Here is a 17,018-nt window from a genome sequence, read left to right as displayed (position 1 = left end):
TTCACTGGCTGGCATCAATACAAAACCAGAATTAAATATTCACTCGTGGACCGAGTTCCGTGACTGTTCACTGTTCAGTCTTTTTTTTTATTTTTTTTTTTATATTAACTTCACACAGGAGGCCCTGAAGAAAATAATTTCCCTCAGGGCCTATGTCATCTTTGGGGATGCTGTGTGCAGGGTCGTTTTGTGGAGAGGAAGGAGTGAACATGGGTCTTGAAGAGTCCCATGTTGTAGGAGGGAGGAAACACAGAGGCCGGCAGTTCGTTCCACAGCCGAGCTGTTGAACTTAAGAACGAATCGTAGAAGCGATTATAAGTCTTATAAACAAAGAGTGCGTTTTAACATGATGGTGTTTTAATCTTTTTTTAAATTACAAATTATAAAATCTGTGTCAAATAATACATAATAAACAAAAAAAAAACAAGCCATAATATGTTTCACTGGAGTTCATGTACATATGTCTGTTTCTGATGTAACATGTGCTAAGAAAATTATTCTTTTATTAAAGATTTATATAATTATTAATTTACAATATCATAAAAATTGTTTTCACAAAAAAAATATACACTGGGATGTCCATTTTATACTGACAAATGCGAGTGAACTTGACACACTTTGCCAGCGGCCATAAGGGGAACTAACAGACAAACTTTTTAAATACCTTTATTTTGTGGAATTTATAAAATCTGCATTAGCGATGCCGTTGACGGAAAATTTACGCACTAAAAATTTTGTTTTGTAAAAACTATAATTTTTATGCTGATTCGGAGCGTATATTGATTGGTTCTTCGATGGAATACTTTTCCATTCCCGCATCACTTTGTCCGTTATTAATTAGGGCGAGGGATGCTATTGGTTAGTTTTGCACCCCGCCGCTCTGGCTTACAGATGTGATCCCTGGAAGGGATATAACAGCTGTGATGACAGATAAAAGGTTATTTATTGCTCTAGAAAGTTAAGTTACCTAACTTCGGTTACCTCTGGCAGGATTAACTCAAGCCACACTTTGAACCCAGAGAGAAAATATTTGTTGAAACCCTTTTTGTAAACAAAGGGTTAGGGCAGGGGTGTCAAACTGGATATTCTTAAGGGCCGTTTATAATATTTGGCGTGTGTAAGCGGGCCGGACTCAATATTTAAAAAATAAAACCCATACTTAACTGTTAAAATCTTTATTTAGTTAGATACCTATTTATTATAAATTCAGTAAGTTAAAAAGAAGGGTAACAAGGTAAATTATCTTGAGCCGGACACCTGACTTCTCTTGTTTTTGACAAGTTCATTGATGTCGGGTGTCATATTCGTCGTAGTTACTTTTAGAATCGATTGGAGATTTTCATCCGTAAGCCGTGAGCGATGTTTGTTTTTATTTATTTTCATAACGGAAAACATCTGCTCGCATAAATACCTACTACCAAACATACACAGGATACGTGCCGCATGATTTCTTATACTTGGATAGTTATTCAAACTCTTGAAATATTGTGTATAAAATGTAGTAACATTAACTTCCTTAAATTTATCCTTTACAATGCTGTCGCATTGGAGATCTATCAATTCCATTTGCAAATGAATTGGTGCCAGTGCAGCATCAAAAGTAAATGGCTTGTTGAAAAGTGGGAATTCCATTTTATGCATTTTGCGAAAATCTTCAAAACGACTGTTAAATTCTGTGATCAGATTCAGCAAAAGTTGAGAATACTCATCCAATTTTGTCTGGTTCACTGTGCCAAATGATTTCACGTGAGGGAAATGATCGAGTGTTTGGTTTTTTATGTGAATTTACCACAGTCTTAATTTTGTTTCGAAGGCTTGTAAATGCGAATACATTTGAGTGACGATCAAGTCTTTACCCTGTAACTTTATATTGAGGTCATTCATGTGTTTTGTCATATCTACCAAAATGCACAATCAAGCCACCAGTCGTTGTCATAATCAATTGGCTTGCCTTTTTCTAACATGAAAGCTTGTATAGGGTCACGTAACTCAAAAAATCTTTCCAAAACTGCCCCTCGACTGAGCCAACGAACTTCCGTGAAATAAGGTACATCGGAATACTTTTCGTCCAAATCTTGTAAAAATTGCCTGAACTGCCTGTGATTTAGACCTCTGCTCCTTATAAAATTTACTATTTTAATTACCGGTTGCATGACATGGTCCATTTTTAAATATTTGGATGCGAGGATTGCCTGGTGAATGATGCAGTGAATTCCCACAAAATTTTCTGATATTTTCTGTTTTAATTTAGTCACAACACCCGAATGTTTGCCAACCATGGCAGGAGCGCCATCCGTAGTTATGCTGCAAAATTTATTCCAGCCGAGTTCATATTCTACTATTAAATGCTCAATAGCAGAATAAATATCATTTGCTGTAGTGGTGCCTGTCAATGGAACGCACTTCAATAGTTCTTCACATATTTCAAAGTTACTATTAATACCTCGTATAAAGACAGCAAGTTGAGCAGTATCAATAATATCAGTGCTCTCGTCAATAGCCAGCCAAAAGTGTGTAAATTCCTTATTTTTTTCCTTCAGCTGGGAATCCAAATTTTGAGATAAATCACTTATTCTTGAAGCAACAGTGTTTCTTGAAAGCGGAATATTTTGAATGGTTGATTTTTGTTATGGGAATGAAACATCAGCCACTTTTAACATACATTCTTTAATAAAATCACCATCAGTGAAAGGTTTTGATCTCTTGGCGATTTCTAATGCAATAATGAAACTGGATTTTAAGGCGTCTTCGCTTTCAGTTTTAGCTTTAGTGAATATCGACTGTTGGCCGTGAAGGTTAGATTTTAAAGATAATAGTTTGTCCATTCTTATCTTTTCAGTGTAACCTTCAAATTTTCCTTTATGATTCGAATCATAATGTCTCTTTAAATTAAACTCCTTACAAACAGCAATTGTTTGATTGCAAATCAAACAAAGTGATTTACCTTTCCATTCCATGAAAAAATATGCGATTTCCCGTTTTGTCTGAAAAACTCTGCACTTACTATCAACTTTACGTTTTTGCGACATTATGCCACGTACCAATATTAGAACTTGAATGAACAACAAACTATGAGTACGTAAGTAATATAAACACTCGACGCGACCGCTCGATGCTAAGGCTTAAATCAGACTGCGCCGGCGACCGGCAACTGCGACCCTTGTGGTGCGGGGTCGGGGGGAGGGGGTGTCGTGAGTACGAGTCGTGCACCAGACCAGCGCCACCAGCCGGCGTAAGAGAAAAGGTTACGCTCACGCTCGGTGCACGGCGCACCGCGTCCGATGCGCGCGTTTCTTGAAATTACACTGTAAATCAATCGCTTGCAATTTTAAACACGCGTAGGCATCGACTGTCCTCTGAATATCTAAAATCTACAATGAAAGAGTGCGGTTCTGTCCTCCGCGACATAATATTGTCACGTGGTAGCGAGCCGTAATGATGGGACCTGAGTGCCGCATACGGCTCGCGGGCCGTATTGATAGGGTCCGAGGGCCGCATGCGGCCCGCGGGCCGTATCTTTGACACCCCTGGGTTAGGGGAACATATTACTTTCCGTCGGGGGAAAGATACGGGTGTAACCTGTTTCCTCAATGAATCCATAGAGGGATTAAAAGTTTATTACACTGTATTACTGTTGTTGACCTGCTATAAACACATGGAATACTTGCAAATTGATTGTACCCAAAATAAAGCTATTAAATCCTATTAGTTTCAAATAATTTAATTTGTACATGCAATTAATTTGAAAAGTTGTAGATCTGCCAATGCATACTCTTTTGGCAGCCAGCACATAAAAGCCTGTATTAAATATGCATGTACAATCTCTCTCTGGGACTAACATATTTATGGATACGCCCCATGCCACACTCACATTCATACATCGTCTCATACATGCTCGTCTATTATTCGGACATGGCCCGACTCAAGTATTTGATTCACTTGATCGTGCCATGTCTTCCTCAGGTGTCCTCGACTTGGAATCTGCTTATCCGTAAAGATGAGCTCATAATATTAAAAGGTCCCTCTTAAATAATATGTATTTACTCCCAAGGCAAAAATATGTCTACTTAAATAAACATTTAATGTAATAAGAGGGTTATCCACCAAGTTGGTTGTCTCACCAAGTGCATCAATCAAAAAAATATTATGTGCCTAAAAATTGATGTTTTTTTTGTAAAAATAACATGTTCCGGATATTTTAAATGATAAACGTCTTCAATACTAGGACAACCCTCGTTTCTAGCAATATTTTATAAATTTGGTCAGGGCATTGTGATTGTCTAAGGTGGCCAACAAAACCACCACAGTCGAGAAATATTATTTATGTTACCACCACAAGATGTGACTTAACAAATAGACGACCTTTGGTACAACATCATTTGACAGCCTCAGTGGTCGAGGGGTAAAGCTCTCGACTAGCAAGCCGGAGGTCATGGGTTCAAATGCCTGCGCACACAAGTAAATGATATTCAATTAATTTGTGTTGTTTCACAATTTACTCATTTAAACTAATATTATATAATATCGCCCTGGTGTAAGACAACGATTCAAACGCTGCTTAAAATGGCTCTGGCCGTGCTTCAAAACCAGATCTGAATAGCCAGGTACTTCGCCATCCCCAATAACTCACAATACTGGCTCCAGACGGTTAGGAACAGTTGGGATTCTTGTGCCATTTCACATAAAATTTTATTATATATAATTAAGAAAACATATAAATACTTATTATTTTTTTATTAAGAGGAGCAAAGAAATGAGCATAAGATGGGCTGACGATCTGAAGCGACCTCCAGACTTCGGATTTATGAGAGCCGTATGAAACCTAGAAAAATTTTAGGGAGGCCTATGTTTGAAGCTGGATGCCAGAGGACTCCTGAAGAAGAAGATAAGAAATGCAGTAGGTACTAACTTTTTTTCTTTAAATGACTTTTCATCCCAAAGGAGGTACTTAAATTAAGTTAAAGGTACCTACCTCATAAAATGTAAGAAGAGGTTCTAAAATTTAAACAGAAAAAAACAACTTAATTCAAACCAAGTGGTATAGTTCACTTATTTATGGTTGTCACTTTTCGGTTCCATCGTGAGTGGTTTATTTATGATTCGATCTAATTAATACACCAGCATCAAAAATGTTATGATGACGGCTGACAGTAATTTCAACAGTTGTTCTTCGATAGGAGGTTGTTCAGATGAAATAGACTTCATTTTGAACATTAAATCACCCGTGCTAAAATTGGCAGAAACTCAAATGAGAAATCTTATGAATGATGCCGATTTCGTTGTCCCTGAGTGTGCTGGGTAAATAGAAAAGTATATTCTGTGAAGAGCGAGCGATTCTCAAGCGATTTTTGGCATATTTGCCAAGTTTGCAAAAACGTTTTGAGCGATCGCCTGCCATAATGTGCCAAATTTATAGAACCTAAAATGTGGGTTAAACGGTGAAATCTCGGTGGATTCATTGGCTTTAAACCGCAGTAAGCAGTTTCGATAAACTTGTCGAATTCCACTGCACGTTTAATATGCAAAAAAAATTATAAATAGCACTTGGTTTCAACTTAATTAGTGGACTGCCGATGGGTCTCTGGAGAACCCGCAATCATTATAATATTATCCTTGTTAAAATAATTTGTGATGCGATTTTGACCTTAATGCTTCGAAAAATATATGAAAAACAAAATCAACATCGTTTGGGCTAGTAAAACTTTAGGTTCCACTTGTGATTTTTATGAAGGATAACAGCGCTCTTGAGGTGATTTCTCACGAAAACGGCGCTATATAAATTAGCCAAATATTATAAAAAAATATTTTTTGGGAATTATTTGGGATTGCTGGCCATAGATAATATGAAATATTTGTTAATGAAACCTTTTGATTTACCTTAATTACTATAAAAGGAAACTGACTTTAATTTTTAATTACGTAAAATGGAAATTCACTTTCGTTGTGATGGCAGCCAGAATAATTTCTGTTGATGATATTTTCTTATGTTGGTATTCTTGATACCATGAGTGGCTAGAATTTTTACCATTTACTCTATGCAAATACTTGGTAGGTACTATTTTGGCTGAACTCGAAAAATAAAATAAAGGTATTTAGGCATGTTTTATAAATAAATATTTTTTTTAAAAGGTTAGATATATATAGGTTATTTTAGTTTAGGTTAGGGTGTTATAGGTTAGGTTATTATAGGTTAGGTTGAGTTATTATAGGTTAGGTTAGGTTGGGTTATTATGGAGTAGGTTAGGTTTGGTCATAGGTTGGGTCTGTCATCACAACGAAAGCGAATTTTCATTTTACGTAATTAAAAATTAAAATGCTAATAATAATAAATATATAGCACGGTCAAGGGAACCAAATACTTTGGAAAGTATGCGAATAGTCAAGGCCATGTCAAGAGTCAGAATAACAAAAGGGTATGTATGAATATGAATGTGAATGAAACAGGGAGTGCCAAGACAAAGTTGATTGGCGGCCCATCCTCTCTGCCTATCCCTTAGAAAACGAGATGGTTAGTTAGTAATAAATATAATCATGTTTGAAAGAAAAATTAAGTTGAAAACACGTTAGTTGATCTCTGCCATTGAGAGCTCCATTGTAAAAAGTAACAGTTCATAGTCACCGAGAATGAGTTTAAAGAGAAAAAATAATTTGTTTTAAATCTCCATTCACATAAAATCTATCAAATTTTTACTATGTTTAAATTTAATATTTAATTATTAAAAACCAGCGGACCCGGCAACACTTTGCTATTGCGAATATTTCCCCCCGGCTTCTCTGACTTCTTCCACTATTCACTAATATATACCACAATGTTACTGTTAAAATAACTACATTATATCAATGTTAATTAGACTCCGTATCTCATTCCAGTGCAGAGAGATATTGCATTAAGTATTCCTCGGGCACCTCCGACTTCTTCTGCCATTTAAACCACTCTCTAAAAACTCCTGGTGCTAGTGAGAAAAAACTTTGAAATTTTCAGCAAAATCGGTTGAGTAGTTTTGAGTCTTTTACGTAAATAGATGTAAAAATATAGGAAAAGTGATAAAACCCAAACAATGTTTTGTGCACCCAATAATAATTTCTAATTGACTTTCACTTTCCCCCAAGGCCCTCACAATGACATTATTCGAAAGCTAAATTTGGCTAATTTTATAAAAGCTCGCACGAAAGCTCCAAGCAAAATGTCAAAAGCAGAAAATGCTAGCATAAGGTGCACAGAGTAAATATGAATATTTGGACTCCATCCACAAGACAGAAAATTTTGTTTTATCAAATGTTCTGTGTTCAGCTCTCTGTGCGTCTTTTTTTAGTTTTTGCTATTGTTTTACTGAATTTGCATGACGATGCAAGAAAGATGACGTGGTAACAAAAAACCACAATTGGATTGGTTTATTAAAATAATTTAATTTGCAGATGGAGCTATCACAAAGAAGCAATCAGGCATTACTTTCCCATATTTGGGATGAGTATTCTGGGATTCATCACCACGGTAGTTCTGTGTCTCCAAGCCGGCAACATGGCCTGCAGTTCTGACACCAACCACATGCAGAGCATTCCCCGCATTATCAACATTATTGACATGTTGCTAAACTCCGAGAAGAGTGATAACTATCATGGTGTTTACTAATGAAAAATATTAAAACTTTACGAGTGTTGAAATTAAATATTGAAAAACAATTTTTCATAATCATATAAGAAAATCACAAAAAAAAATTTTTTGTTTCGACCACGATTTCAACTTCGGCACTCTGGGTAGCTGCTATAACCACTGAGCTTTTACATCAATCCTCAGTCCCACCACATTTCCCCGACACGTACAGTGTTAAAATGAAGTTGAAATTATCAACATTACAGTTCTGCCTTATTCACCCCTACACCCCCTACCCCTGACTTGAACACTCCTATGGGATGAAGCCAATAAAAAGAAAGAGTTTTTCCTTAGGCTGGAAATAGCAGCTTAAGAATTTGTGAACTGTTGTTTGTTCATTGGCGATCTGCAGTCATTCTCCGGAACAATGAAGAGTTACCGACATTATCGATAAAAGGGTCACTTTCTCGAATGTGTTAGTGCGTGTTTTCATGTTAAATATTTAATCTATATTATGAGCAGAAGTCGCTTCAAGTTGTGCCATTACTAAATAATTAAGTTTAAAGTTTCACTTTAAGCATTAAATAAATATTTTTTTTAAATTCTTAGAATAAATAAAAATCTTTAAATTTTTCCGAAATAATCAATATTTTGTTATCCACAGAAGTTATTTTTGGACATGAAACTTTTAACATAGTTCTTTAATAATGCCACAACTTAAAGCCATTTATGCTAATAATATAGTAAATAATTAACATGAAAATCACGCAAAAAATTTTGACCTGCTCGGGGGAATAACCCAAAACCTTTATTGATCGACCGTGCTAGATACCCATGTAATAATTTCTTTTTTTAATTATACCTTACAAAGTTGACGAATATAAAGCAATCCTGATGAGAAAAAACTAAATTTGTTTTAAACAATTTTACATATACAAGATAATTTGGCATTATTATAATTAATGGGCACAATCTTGTTTAGTTTTGATGCAATCGCTGAAATGAGCATGTTCAGTTGTGATCATTTTTCAAAGAAAAACTACACATCGTTAATCACCTTAATTACCGAATTGGCATTTTCGAGTTACATGCAAATAGACCATATATACATGAGCAAGGAAAAAAAATTATGCTTTTGGGTGTAACTCCAGAAAGCGGATATCGGAGTTACCTGGTTGTAGTGATCATCCTTCAATATTATTTATATAAACTTTACATCGGTAATCAATATTATAAACATTTTAAAATGGTCAGTTTTTCATTTATATGTCTTTGGTGATAAATTATTAGAAATAGTTTGCTTGCCCTGAAAAATGCCTGAATTGGTATGTCAAGTTTTGAAAAATAATTTTTATTGGATAACTTATCTACTTGATTCTGCAGACCCGTTGAGAGCCAGAGCATAAAACAGAAAAATATTTTTCAAGCATTCAGACTGGCGCAAATTAAATTAATAAAATTCAGTGGAATCTAAAGTTTTATAAAGCGACACCGATTTTGTTTTTCATACATTTTTCGAAGCATTAAGGTCAAAATTGCAACCCAAATTATTCTAAAAAGGATAATATTAGAATGCTCGCATGTTCTCTAGAGACATATCGGCTTTCCACTGGTTAACATCAACATGTTTACAAAAGAGAGAAATGAATATGGTATAAAAAAATTATGACATAGTCTTTGTATAATTACATAACCAGGTTATTTAATTACATATGTTTGTGAAGTAATTCTTAATAATAACGCTAGCTTCACGCTGGCGACTTAGCAGCGGGATCGGTAATCGCAAGGCTATACACATTAGCTACTTAGCCGCGTGATTGATTTATATATTAAACAATGTACAGCGGCTGAAGCGCGCTGCGCTTGCAATGTGAAACTAGCCTAAATGCAAACAGTGGTAGACGTGAGGCTAATCTAGGTGTCCATTTTTTATGATGAGCAGTAAAAAAACAGATCCACATGAGTTTCCGTAAGATTGGTAAACGTATTTAAAAACGTAAACAATAGACTTGTAATTTTAATCAATAAAACTGTTGATGTATAATCTTAAGTGAATACAAACAGACAGTAAATAATCAAGAAACATTTAGGTTTGAACATAATTATTATTACACAATAAAGAAGGAAATCAACTCCTCACAACAATAATCAATGGTTACATTGGGAAATATGTTTTTTTATACATGAATTGAGATTAAGTCACTCGGGTAAACATTGGCTAAAGAATACATTAAAACCTTCAAAGGTAAAAATTAACGAATAATTATGGTTTCAATTTTTATTTATTATGTGTGGTAAGTATAGAAATAAAGAGATAAAATACTGTAACAGGCCGAAAGCGGTGTTAAGGAAACCAATCATTTCAAAATGATATATTATTCAAATGTATAAATAAAAAAGGAATCTAAATTAAATGCATACTTAAGCTAGCTGTCTTCACTTCTCTTCACACCACTCATTTTCCTTGCGGACCTGGTCTTCTTCGGCGGCAGAGAAGTCGTTTTTAATGTTAAAAGTCTTTCTTATTTCTTCTGGGGTCTTTCCTTTGATCATATTTGCGACAGTTTTGCATGTGACGTCGAGGAGTCCTTTAATGTCAAGATAGTTTGCTGCTAAAATTAGCTCGAATAGAGTGCCCTGGTCAACTTTCAGGAAGTCAGCATCCCACGAAGAAATATCATCGGTTCGCTTTTCCTTGTTTTCATCGTCTTCGGGTAGGGGTGGGTCATCTTTGTGATAAGTCGCCCACTGAATCACTTTTTTTAGAATGGCTGAGTTGACGTTTGGTAGAGGAACAATTTCCTCTTCGTCATCGTCCATTCCTAAATCTTCTAACATGGTTTTGATTGTAACGGAGCACTTGGCTATTTCAACATCGACATCGAACACCTCACTGTCCGAAGATTGCAGTTTTATATTCGGCATCTGAAAAATAACAATGTTTATATTTCAACTGTCAAGCGTCCATCTTTGTTTGCAAAATTTTAGATAGCTTGGTAAATAATTTTTCTATATCCCGGATAGCAAAGGGACACAGTGGAGAGCGGTAAACATTTAAAGAGGTATATTTACCTTAGAAAATGATTAAAAAACGAGATTGAAGGGCAGATGATCTGAGATTACTTTTTGTTTTTTATTAATTTGGCGGCGATCGCCGGGTAAAAGATGATACTTGACAAAAATCGTACTGGCGCTAGCAGCGGCAGCGAAATCTTTACATAATAATTATCTATCTATGTAATTTGGAATTGAGACTAGAGGCTAGATGAACGGCAGGCATAAATATACCACTCTCACGGCAGGCCTTGTGCTTTTTGCTACAGAGCGAATTTGCTTAGAGTTATAGATAATAATAATAATAATAATATTTGACTAATTTATTTTTAAATACAGCTGGCTTACAACTAGGATTCATAATAACTACTTACATCTAAGACTTATATATTAAGTGTCATAAGACTAAGGCCTATAACTACTGCTATGTGTATGTACATACATATGCACAGACTTAAAACTAACATAATTACATTTAAAAATACATCGATAAATACTCTTTCTAATTTTTTTAGCGCCAGAAGAAGAAGATAGTTCTATAATATTAGGATGTTTAGAACACGGGTGCAAAACTCGCCCATGGTTTAGCTGGATTTATAGAAAAGTTTACAAATATATCTTAAATGATTTAATGAAATAAATCGTCGATCTTTACCGCATTTAGATGATTCATCTGCCAACAATTAAGCCGGTTGACGTGTTATGTTTCCACTGATATTGTCCAATGGTAGGCAAGTCAATAGCATTTTGACTTTTTCATAAGTAGTTGAACGGAATCGTTAGAGAATTTATGTGTGTTCATCAACTATTAAAGTATAACAAAAAGGAAAAATTAAAAATGTTGTATACAATGACGGATTTATGAAAATGAGTGTCTGAAAAAGTATGTTTTTAGTTTGGATCTAAATTCTGTTCGGCTGGTTACACATGTCAATTTCATGGGTAGTTTATTTCAAGCCTTAGGGCCGTATATTCCGAATGCACGATCACCAAACTTAGTGTTCGGATTTCGCTTAGGCTCTTTCAACCTTCCAATGGAGCTGGATAGCCTCCGGGTCCTCGGGTCCTCGGGGCGGGGATGCTGGGATGCGGGGACCGTGAATAGTACGGTCCCTGTCTTCTGTCGGAGTGCCAGCTGGTGGGCGTCGGGCGCCGGGGAGTCTTCGTGGTCCACGGGAAGAGCCTCGTGAGGAACATAGTTGTGACGGGTATTCTATACTTCCTCTTCAGTATAGGATTCCTGTTCTGCGGCGTAGGTGGGGCCAGCGTGGGTCTGCGTAGGTGAGTTTTATGGTGAGCTGTAGTGGTGTTTTCTTTTTATCCAGAAAGAGTGCATTTTCACCAGAATAATGAATACGTCATAAGTAATATTTTAAATAATTTCTAAATTGAAACAATATTTCTGTTAAGTAGTAACTTTAAACATTTTTTTGTTATTTTTATTAATTCATTAGTACAGAAAACAAAATTGTGTAAACTTATATTACAATTTGCCACATTTATTACTAATGTAAAAAAAACAGTTGGATTCAACTTAATTACTGTAAAAGACAACTATTTGCAATCGGGAGGAATGGAAAATATTGCATTTAAAATTACAATGACGTGAAATGAACATTTGCTTTAGTATGGGATTAACAATTTGATGTATCTCTAGTCCTGATATTTCTTTTTAAATATAAAATAAGTTTTCAGGGATTTTTTTTATTTAAGTTTGAAATTTAAAGAACGCGTGTTATTTTATAATTGCAAACCATCAGTATGGCATGGCGGGGATCCCATATAAAAGAAAATTTTCATTTCATGTAACTTTAATTTTAAATGCAGTATTCTCCCGAATGTAGATAGTTATCTTATATAGTAACTGAGTTGAATCAAAAATTTTTTTCAAATAATATTAGTATAAAGTGAGGCCAGCTGTTCTTAAAGTTTAATAAAATGTTTAAACTGTCCAATTAGTAAGCTTAGCATTTATTGTATGTATTTCAAACGTTAGAACTGTAAAAATGCATTTTTTTCCAATTTCTGTAATTTTAATATTTTTTCATTCAGTATTTAAATTGATACAATCTACTAAAAAACTTTAATGACGTACCTTATTTCTTGTCTCATCAAAATTCATATAACTGCATTAACAACACAAAAATAAAATAATAATAGTTCATTGTGCACCACTTTACACACAAATCAATTCAAAAGTAGTCATACAAGATGGCTGCCGGGCAATTTCCCCTCACCCTAGATTTGGCTTCAATGCCAATCATAAAAAATCGCATTAATGCTATGTCCAGGGCTTTTTAGCTCCATGGTAGAAAATGCTTTTTAGGTGTATCTATGGGCAATGGCACAATGGGTATACGGAATGTCTATGGTAGTACATGTGATATCTCTTTCGTCTGTCGATGACATATATTTATGGTCGATGATCTGTCATAAGCACTGCCGTCTCTGGTCAGTGGTCATAAGTAATAAGTCATAACATAACCAACAATATAAAGTTTTCGACAGATCATTTATTTTAGTTTCCTTGAATCTGATATTTTATTAACCTATCTGTATATACAGACTTGAAACTATTAGTTTGATGGCTATGTTTCTGAGGCCATGTACTAGTATTTTTAACACAGCCAGAGTTAAAGGCTCTAATTTGGCATTAAACAAATATAAATCAAGTATTTTTAATGTCAAAGATGTATTTAATGACAAACAGAATACTACAAATCTCAACTCAAACTCAGAATCAACTTGGATACAGTACGAAGCCAATGAAAGTGGTTTTGCTCACAATATTATGTCCGAATTTTCTGATAAATATGTCATTGCTAAAAAGCATGTGGTCCCTTTAAAAGCGATATCAAGAAGCGACGTTTTGAAATCTGACCAAGATCTTTCTCAATGGAATAGTAAAACCTCCACAGAAATTGTCGAGTACTTAAAATCGCTCTGTAACTATGCTGCTAATGACAGCGTTGACTTATGTTCAAAAACATTTAGTTCATTCTTTATGAAATTAGAAAAAATCATAAAAGACTTAAATGAAGACGAATTAGTAATTGTATTAACTAGCCTCAATAATCTGCCAAGAGCTCAGGACATGGAAAATAGAAACATTATCAATAACTTGTACCGTGAGTTAGACAATGCAATGATAAGTAAGATGAATGATTGGAACTCTAATAAATTACTCCTATTCTCAGATTACATATATAATGCAACTGTGCCAAAAAAACATCTAAAATATACGAGTCTAGCTCTAGATAAGCTCGCATGCAGCAAGTTAACATCTCAGCAACTCGTGCAGACCCTGTTTTACGTGAGCACTTGGAGGGGACAGCCAAATAATATACTGGGTCTAGAACGAAGCTTTAAAAATTATTTAAATACATTAACAATAGACGAAATTGCCATTTGCTGTATGGGCTTTTTCAAAAGTAAAACTCGGCTTACGGATGACATCATAGTTGAAAAACTTATTGATAAAATAATAGCTGAAGCTGATACAGTCAGTGATATAACACTGGCAGCTATTCTAAAGTTAATACGTTATTCAAATCAAAAGTACAATAAAAAACTTCCTTTCCTGCTCGACTCACTAGTTAAAGAAATTCCCCGACTGTCATTCTTAGCATGCGTTCATGTTGCCTTAGTGGGAACAACCAGCCTATTGGTCCACAGACAAACTCTGGCTGCTCTACAGAAGAAGGTTATTGAATCAGCATCTTCAGCGAGGTTGAAAGACTTGGAAAGATTGGCCTTTGTTTTCTCTACATTTGTGACTGAAACAGACCCATCATTGTTCAGAGTAATCGTACACGAGTTGAGAAGTCCTAGCAAATCTGAAGAAATAGCTATATATGGAAGTTGCCTCGCTAGCTGTTTGTCTTACTTAGTTATCAACGGAACATTTCCTGAGGACTTGATAAGTAACGTTCTTCATGAAGACTTTGTCAAAGAAGCATATAGAGATTCTCTCTCCAGTGGAAGGGCTCTAAAAGTTATTGATTTGTCTGTTGAAATTGAATGTGAAAATTACAAAGGAAACCGTTTGAATACCAAGACTAAAAACATGTTGATTGCCGAATACAAAGAACAAATACCAGATGTTCAAAATATGCAAAGACTCAATTTCAATCAAAAATATATGTTTGAAGTAATGTGTATCATAGAGCAATTAAGAGGCGGTAAAAATTATCTATTCACTGGACATTTACTACCACACTTCATCAGAGCAGGTAAATACATTTTACATTAGTATCTTCATTTTACAATAATTGACTTAGGTACATTGTCTAAATTTTCTAGGACTGGGAACAGCTTAGCGCAAAAATATTTTTTCTTTATACATGTGGGCCTTGTACGTCTCGGTATGACTTTACAGTTCTCTGGTCAAGAACCAACGATATATAAATCAGAACAATTATTTTTAAATTCATTCAATGTCCATATTGAGAGTCCAAACCTGCGAGAGGCACCTGCTGTCTTTTTTGTAACTTGTCACAGGCCTTGGGAACCTTTTCACTATTTCAGCAGAATAACACAACATGTGCAATTGAAATAAAAACATGTTTCTCATCATTTAATTTACAGATATAGTCATAGCAAATGACGCTAGCGGAAAGCCAATTGAAACAGCAAAGTATTTCCGGAATCAGGATATCGGTTCAATTTTGCGACCACCCACCAATGAACATAAATGGGTGGCAATTGTGATAGCCGGCAGACATTGCTTCACCTGCAATTCGCGGGAACTCCTGGCAGGACCGCAGATGAAGATAAGGCAACTGAGAAAGATTGGCTACACACCGGTTGTGGTAAGCGATGATCTTTCAGGAGGCTGAAGTATTTTTTGTAGCAAATTGAAAAAACTTTTGAGCATATCTTAAAAATGCATAAAATATTTATTTGTGGGCAGTGTTGGCCGGTGACTTTTTTCTTGCTATAGTTGGCTGAGTGTAGCGAAGTCCTGTTTTAATTCATCCATTTTGCATTTCGTCTGTCTGTAGATTTGTTTTTACGTTTCGATTCAAGATGGTGGCCGTTTTAATGCTTCAGTAAGGATTAATTTTTCTAATGTGAATACGTCTTATTTATTTGGACTCTCTTATTCGCATTTTTTTTCAATATTATTTTAGGTACTAATCAGCCTGAAAAAATTTTTGAAAAAAGAATTGTCATTTAATAGTGACTATTCTTTAAACAATTGTGTAACTGCTTAGTCCATCCACTCACGGGGCAACTGAAAAAAAACCAGTTGGCAACTTTAGTTGCTCTTATTATTTCAATGGTGGTCCGCACACGGCACAACCTACCAAAAAATGACACAACCAGTCACTCGTAACTCGCCGTGCTTATCGCCTTCATGTTTTCAGTTGCCAATTGCACATACATATGTTAGTTTTCAAGAAATTTGCAATTTGTCCGTGCCTCAAGAGTTGTCAGATTACGATATGTTCGAGCAGGAAAACATTAAATTTGTTAAGAAGGTTAAAAATTCAAGTGTATTTATGACTATAGGCTTCCTGATTATGCAAGAAAAGAAAAAAATTATGGCGGCTTCATCATCACTTGATTCTGTATACATTTTTTGACGTATGATAGTGACAGCTGAAGTATTCTTCTTAATTCTATGGTTAAACAAGCTTAGATAATTTGTGAAATCGTAAACTATAGTTGGGCCATGAGAGAAGCTCGATTGCCAACCAGTTTGCAACCGGTAATTGCCAACCAGTTTCAGTTGTCCCGTGAGCGGATCAACTTATTTGAAATAAAAAAAAATGTTCCATAAAATATATGGTTTATAATTAAGCCGGTACCTACTTACAAATTGTATAATTTCCGAGGAAATTTTGATTTAGATTAATCAATAGAAACACTCTTTCCGGCGTGAGGCCTACTGTCAGCAGAACTATTAGCGCTAATATTGAATAAATGTATTTATTTATACAATTTGTTCGGTAATAAAGTACAGAAACTTTAGGAGGTGATTGATTATACATGTTGTTGTAATATTATTTTATTTTGTATTTGAATGAAGTTGTTGCGGCAGTCAAAATCTTTAAAATCTTAAAAAATTGGTACATGTATATAATTTATTTTGTTCCTCTGTTGATTTCTGGATATTTTTTCTTATTGAATTGAAAAATGAGATACAAAAAGCATGGCAATTTTTTATGCTGAACTGCTATTTAAGTAAAAAAATTCTTTTACAGGTTTCATGGGTGGAATGGAGGAATTTGAAACGCCAAGAAAACAAAGTGCATTATCTACAATATATTATAAATTCTGCCTAGGTAAATCAATTTATACAAACACAATATATATACTCAAATAAATTATCTGTATAAAAATATTTTTATTATTAAATAATATGTAA

General features: G+C 34.8%; 2 protein-coding genes across 2 annotated transcripts; one reads left to right on the top strand and one right to left on the bottom strand.

The window, feature by feature from the left end:
• Positions 1 to 9,283: 9,283 nt before the first annotated feature.
• On the bottom strand, positions 9,284 to 10,804 carry SkpA (S-phase kinase associated protein 1 SKP1-related A). The gene is made up of 2 exons (XM_089632162.1): positions 10,664 to 10,804; positions 9,284 to 10,516 (listed from the first exon to the last, which is right to left on the bottom strand). The coding sequence occupies exon 2, from the start codon at positions 10,514 to 10,516 to the stop codon at positions 10,028 to 10,030; it is 489 nt and encodes a 162-aa protein (XP_089488288.1). The 5' UTR covers positions 10,664 to 10,804; the 3' UTR covers positions 9,284 to 10,027.
• Positions 10,805 to 13,097: 2,293 nt separating this feature from the next.
• On the top strand, positions 13,098 to 16,969 carry LOC149423867 (non-canonical pre-mRNAs endonuclease FASTKD5, mitochondrial-like). The gene is made up of 3 exons (XM_089632161.1): positions 13,098 to 14,877; positions 15,233 to 15,456; positions 16,855 to 16,969. Exons 1-3 carry the CDS (start codon positions 13,230 to 13,232, stop codon positions 16,933 to 16,935), a joined length of 1,953 nt encoding a protein of 650 aa, XP_089488287.1. The 5' UTR covers positions 13,098 to 13,229; the 3' UTR covers positions 16,936 to 16,969.
• The last annotated feature ends 49 nt before the right edge of the window (positions 16,970 to 17,018 follow it).

This window comes from Hesperophylax consimilis, chromosome 5 (assembly GCF_061612785.1).
Source record: "Hesperophylax consimilis isolate HC1 chromosome 5, BYU_Hcon_1.0, whole genome shotgun sequence".
Classification (NCBI taxonomy): Eukaryota; Metazoa; Arthropoda; class Insecta; order Trichoptera; family Limnephilidae; genus Hesperophylax; species Hesperophylax consimilis.
The sequence above is the reverse complement of the archived record's forward strand: the minus strand, read 5'-3'. Positions and strand labels throughout refer to the sequence as shown.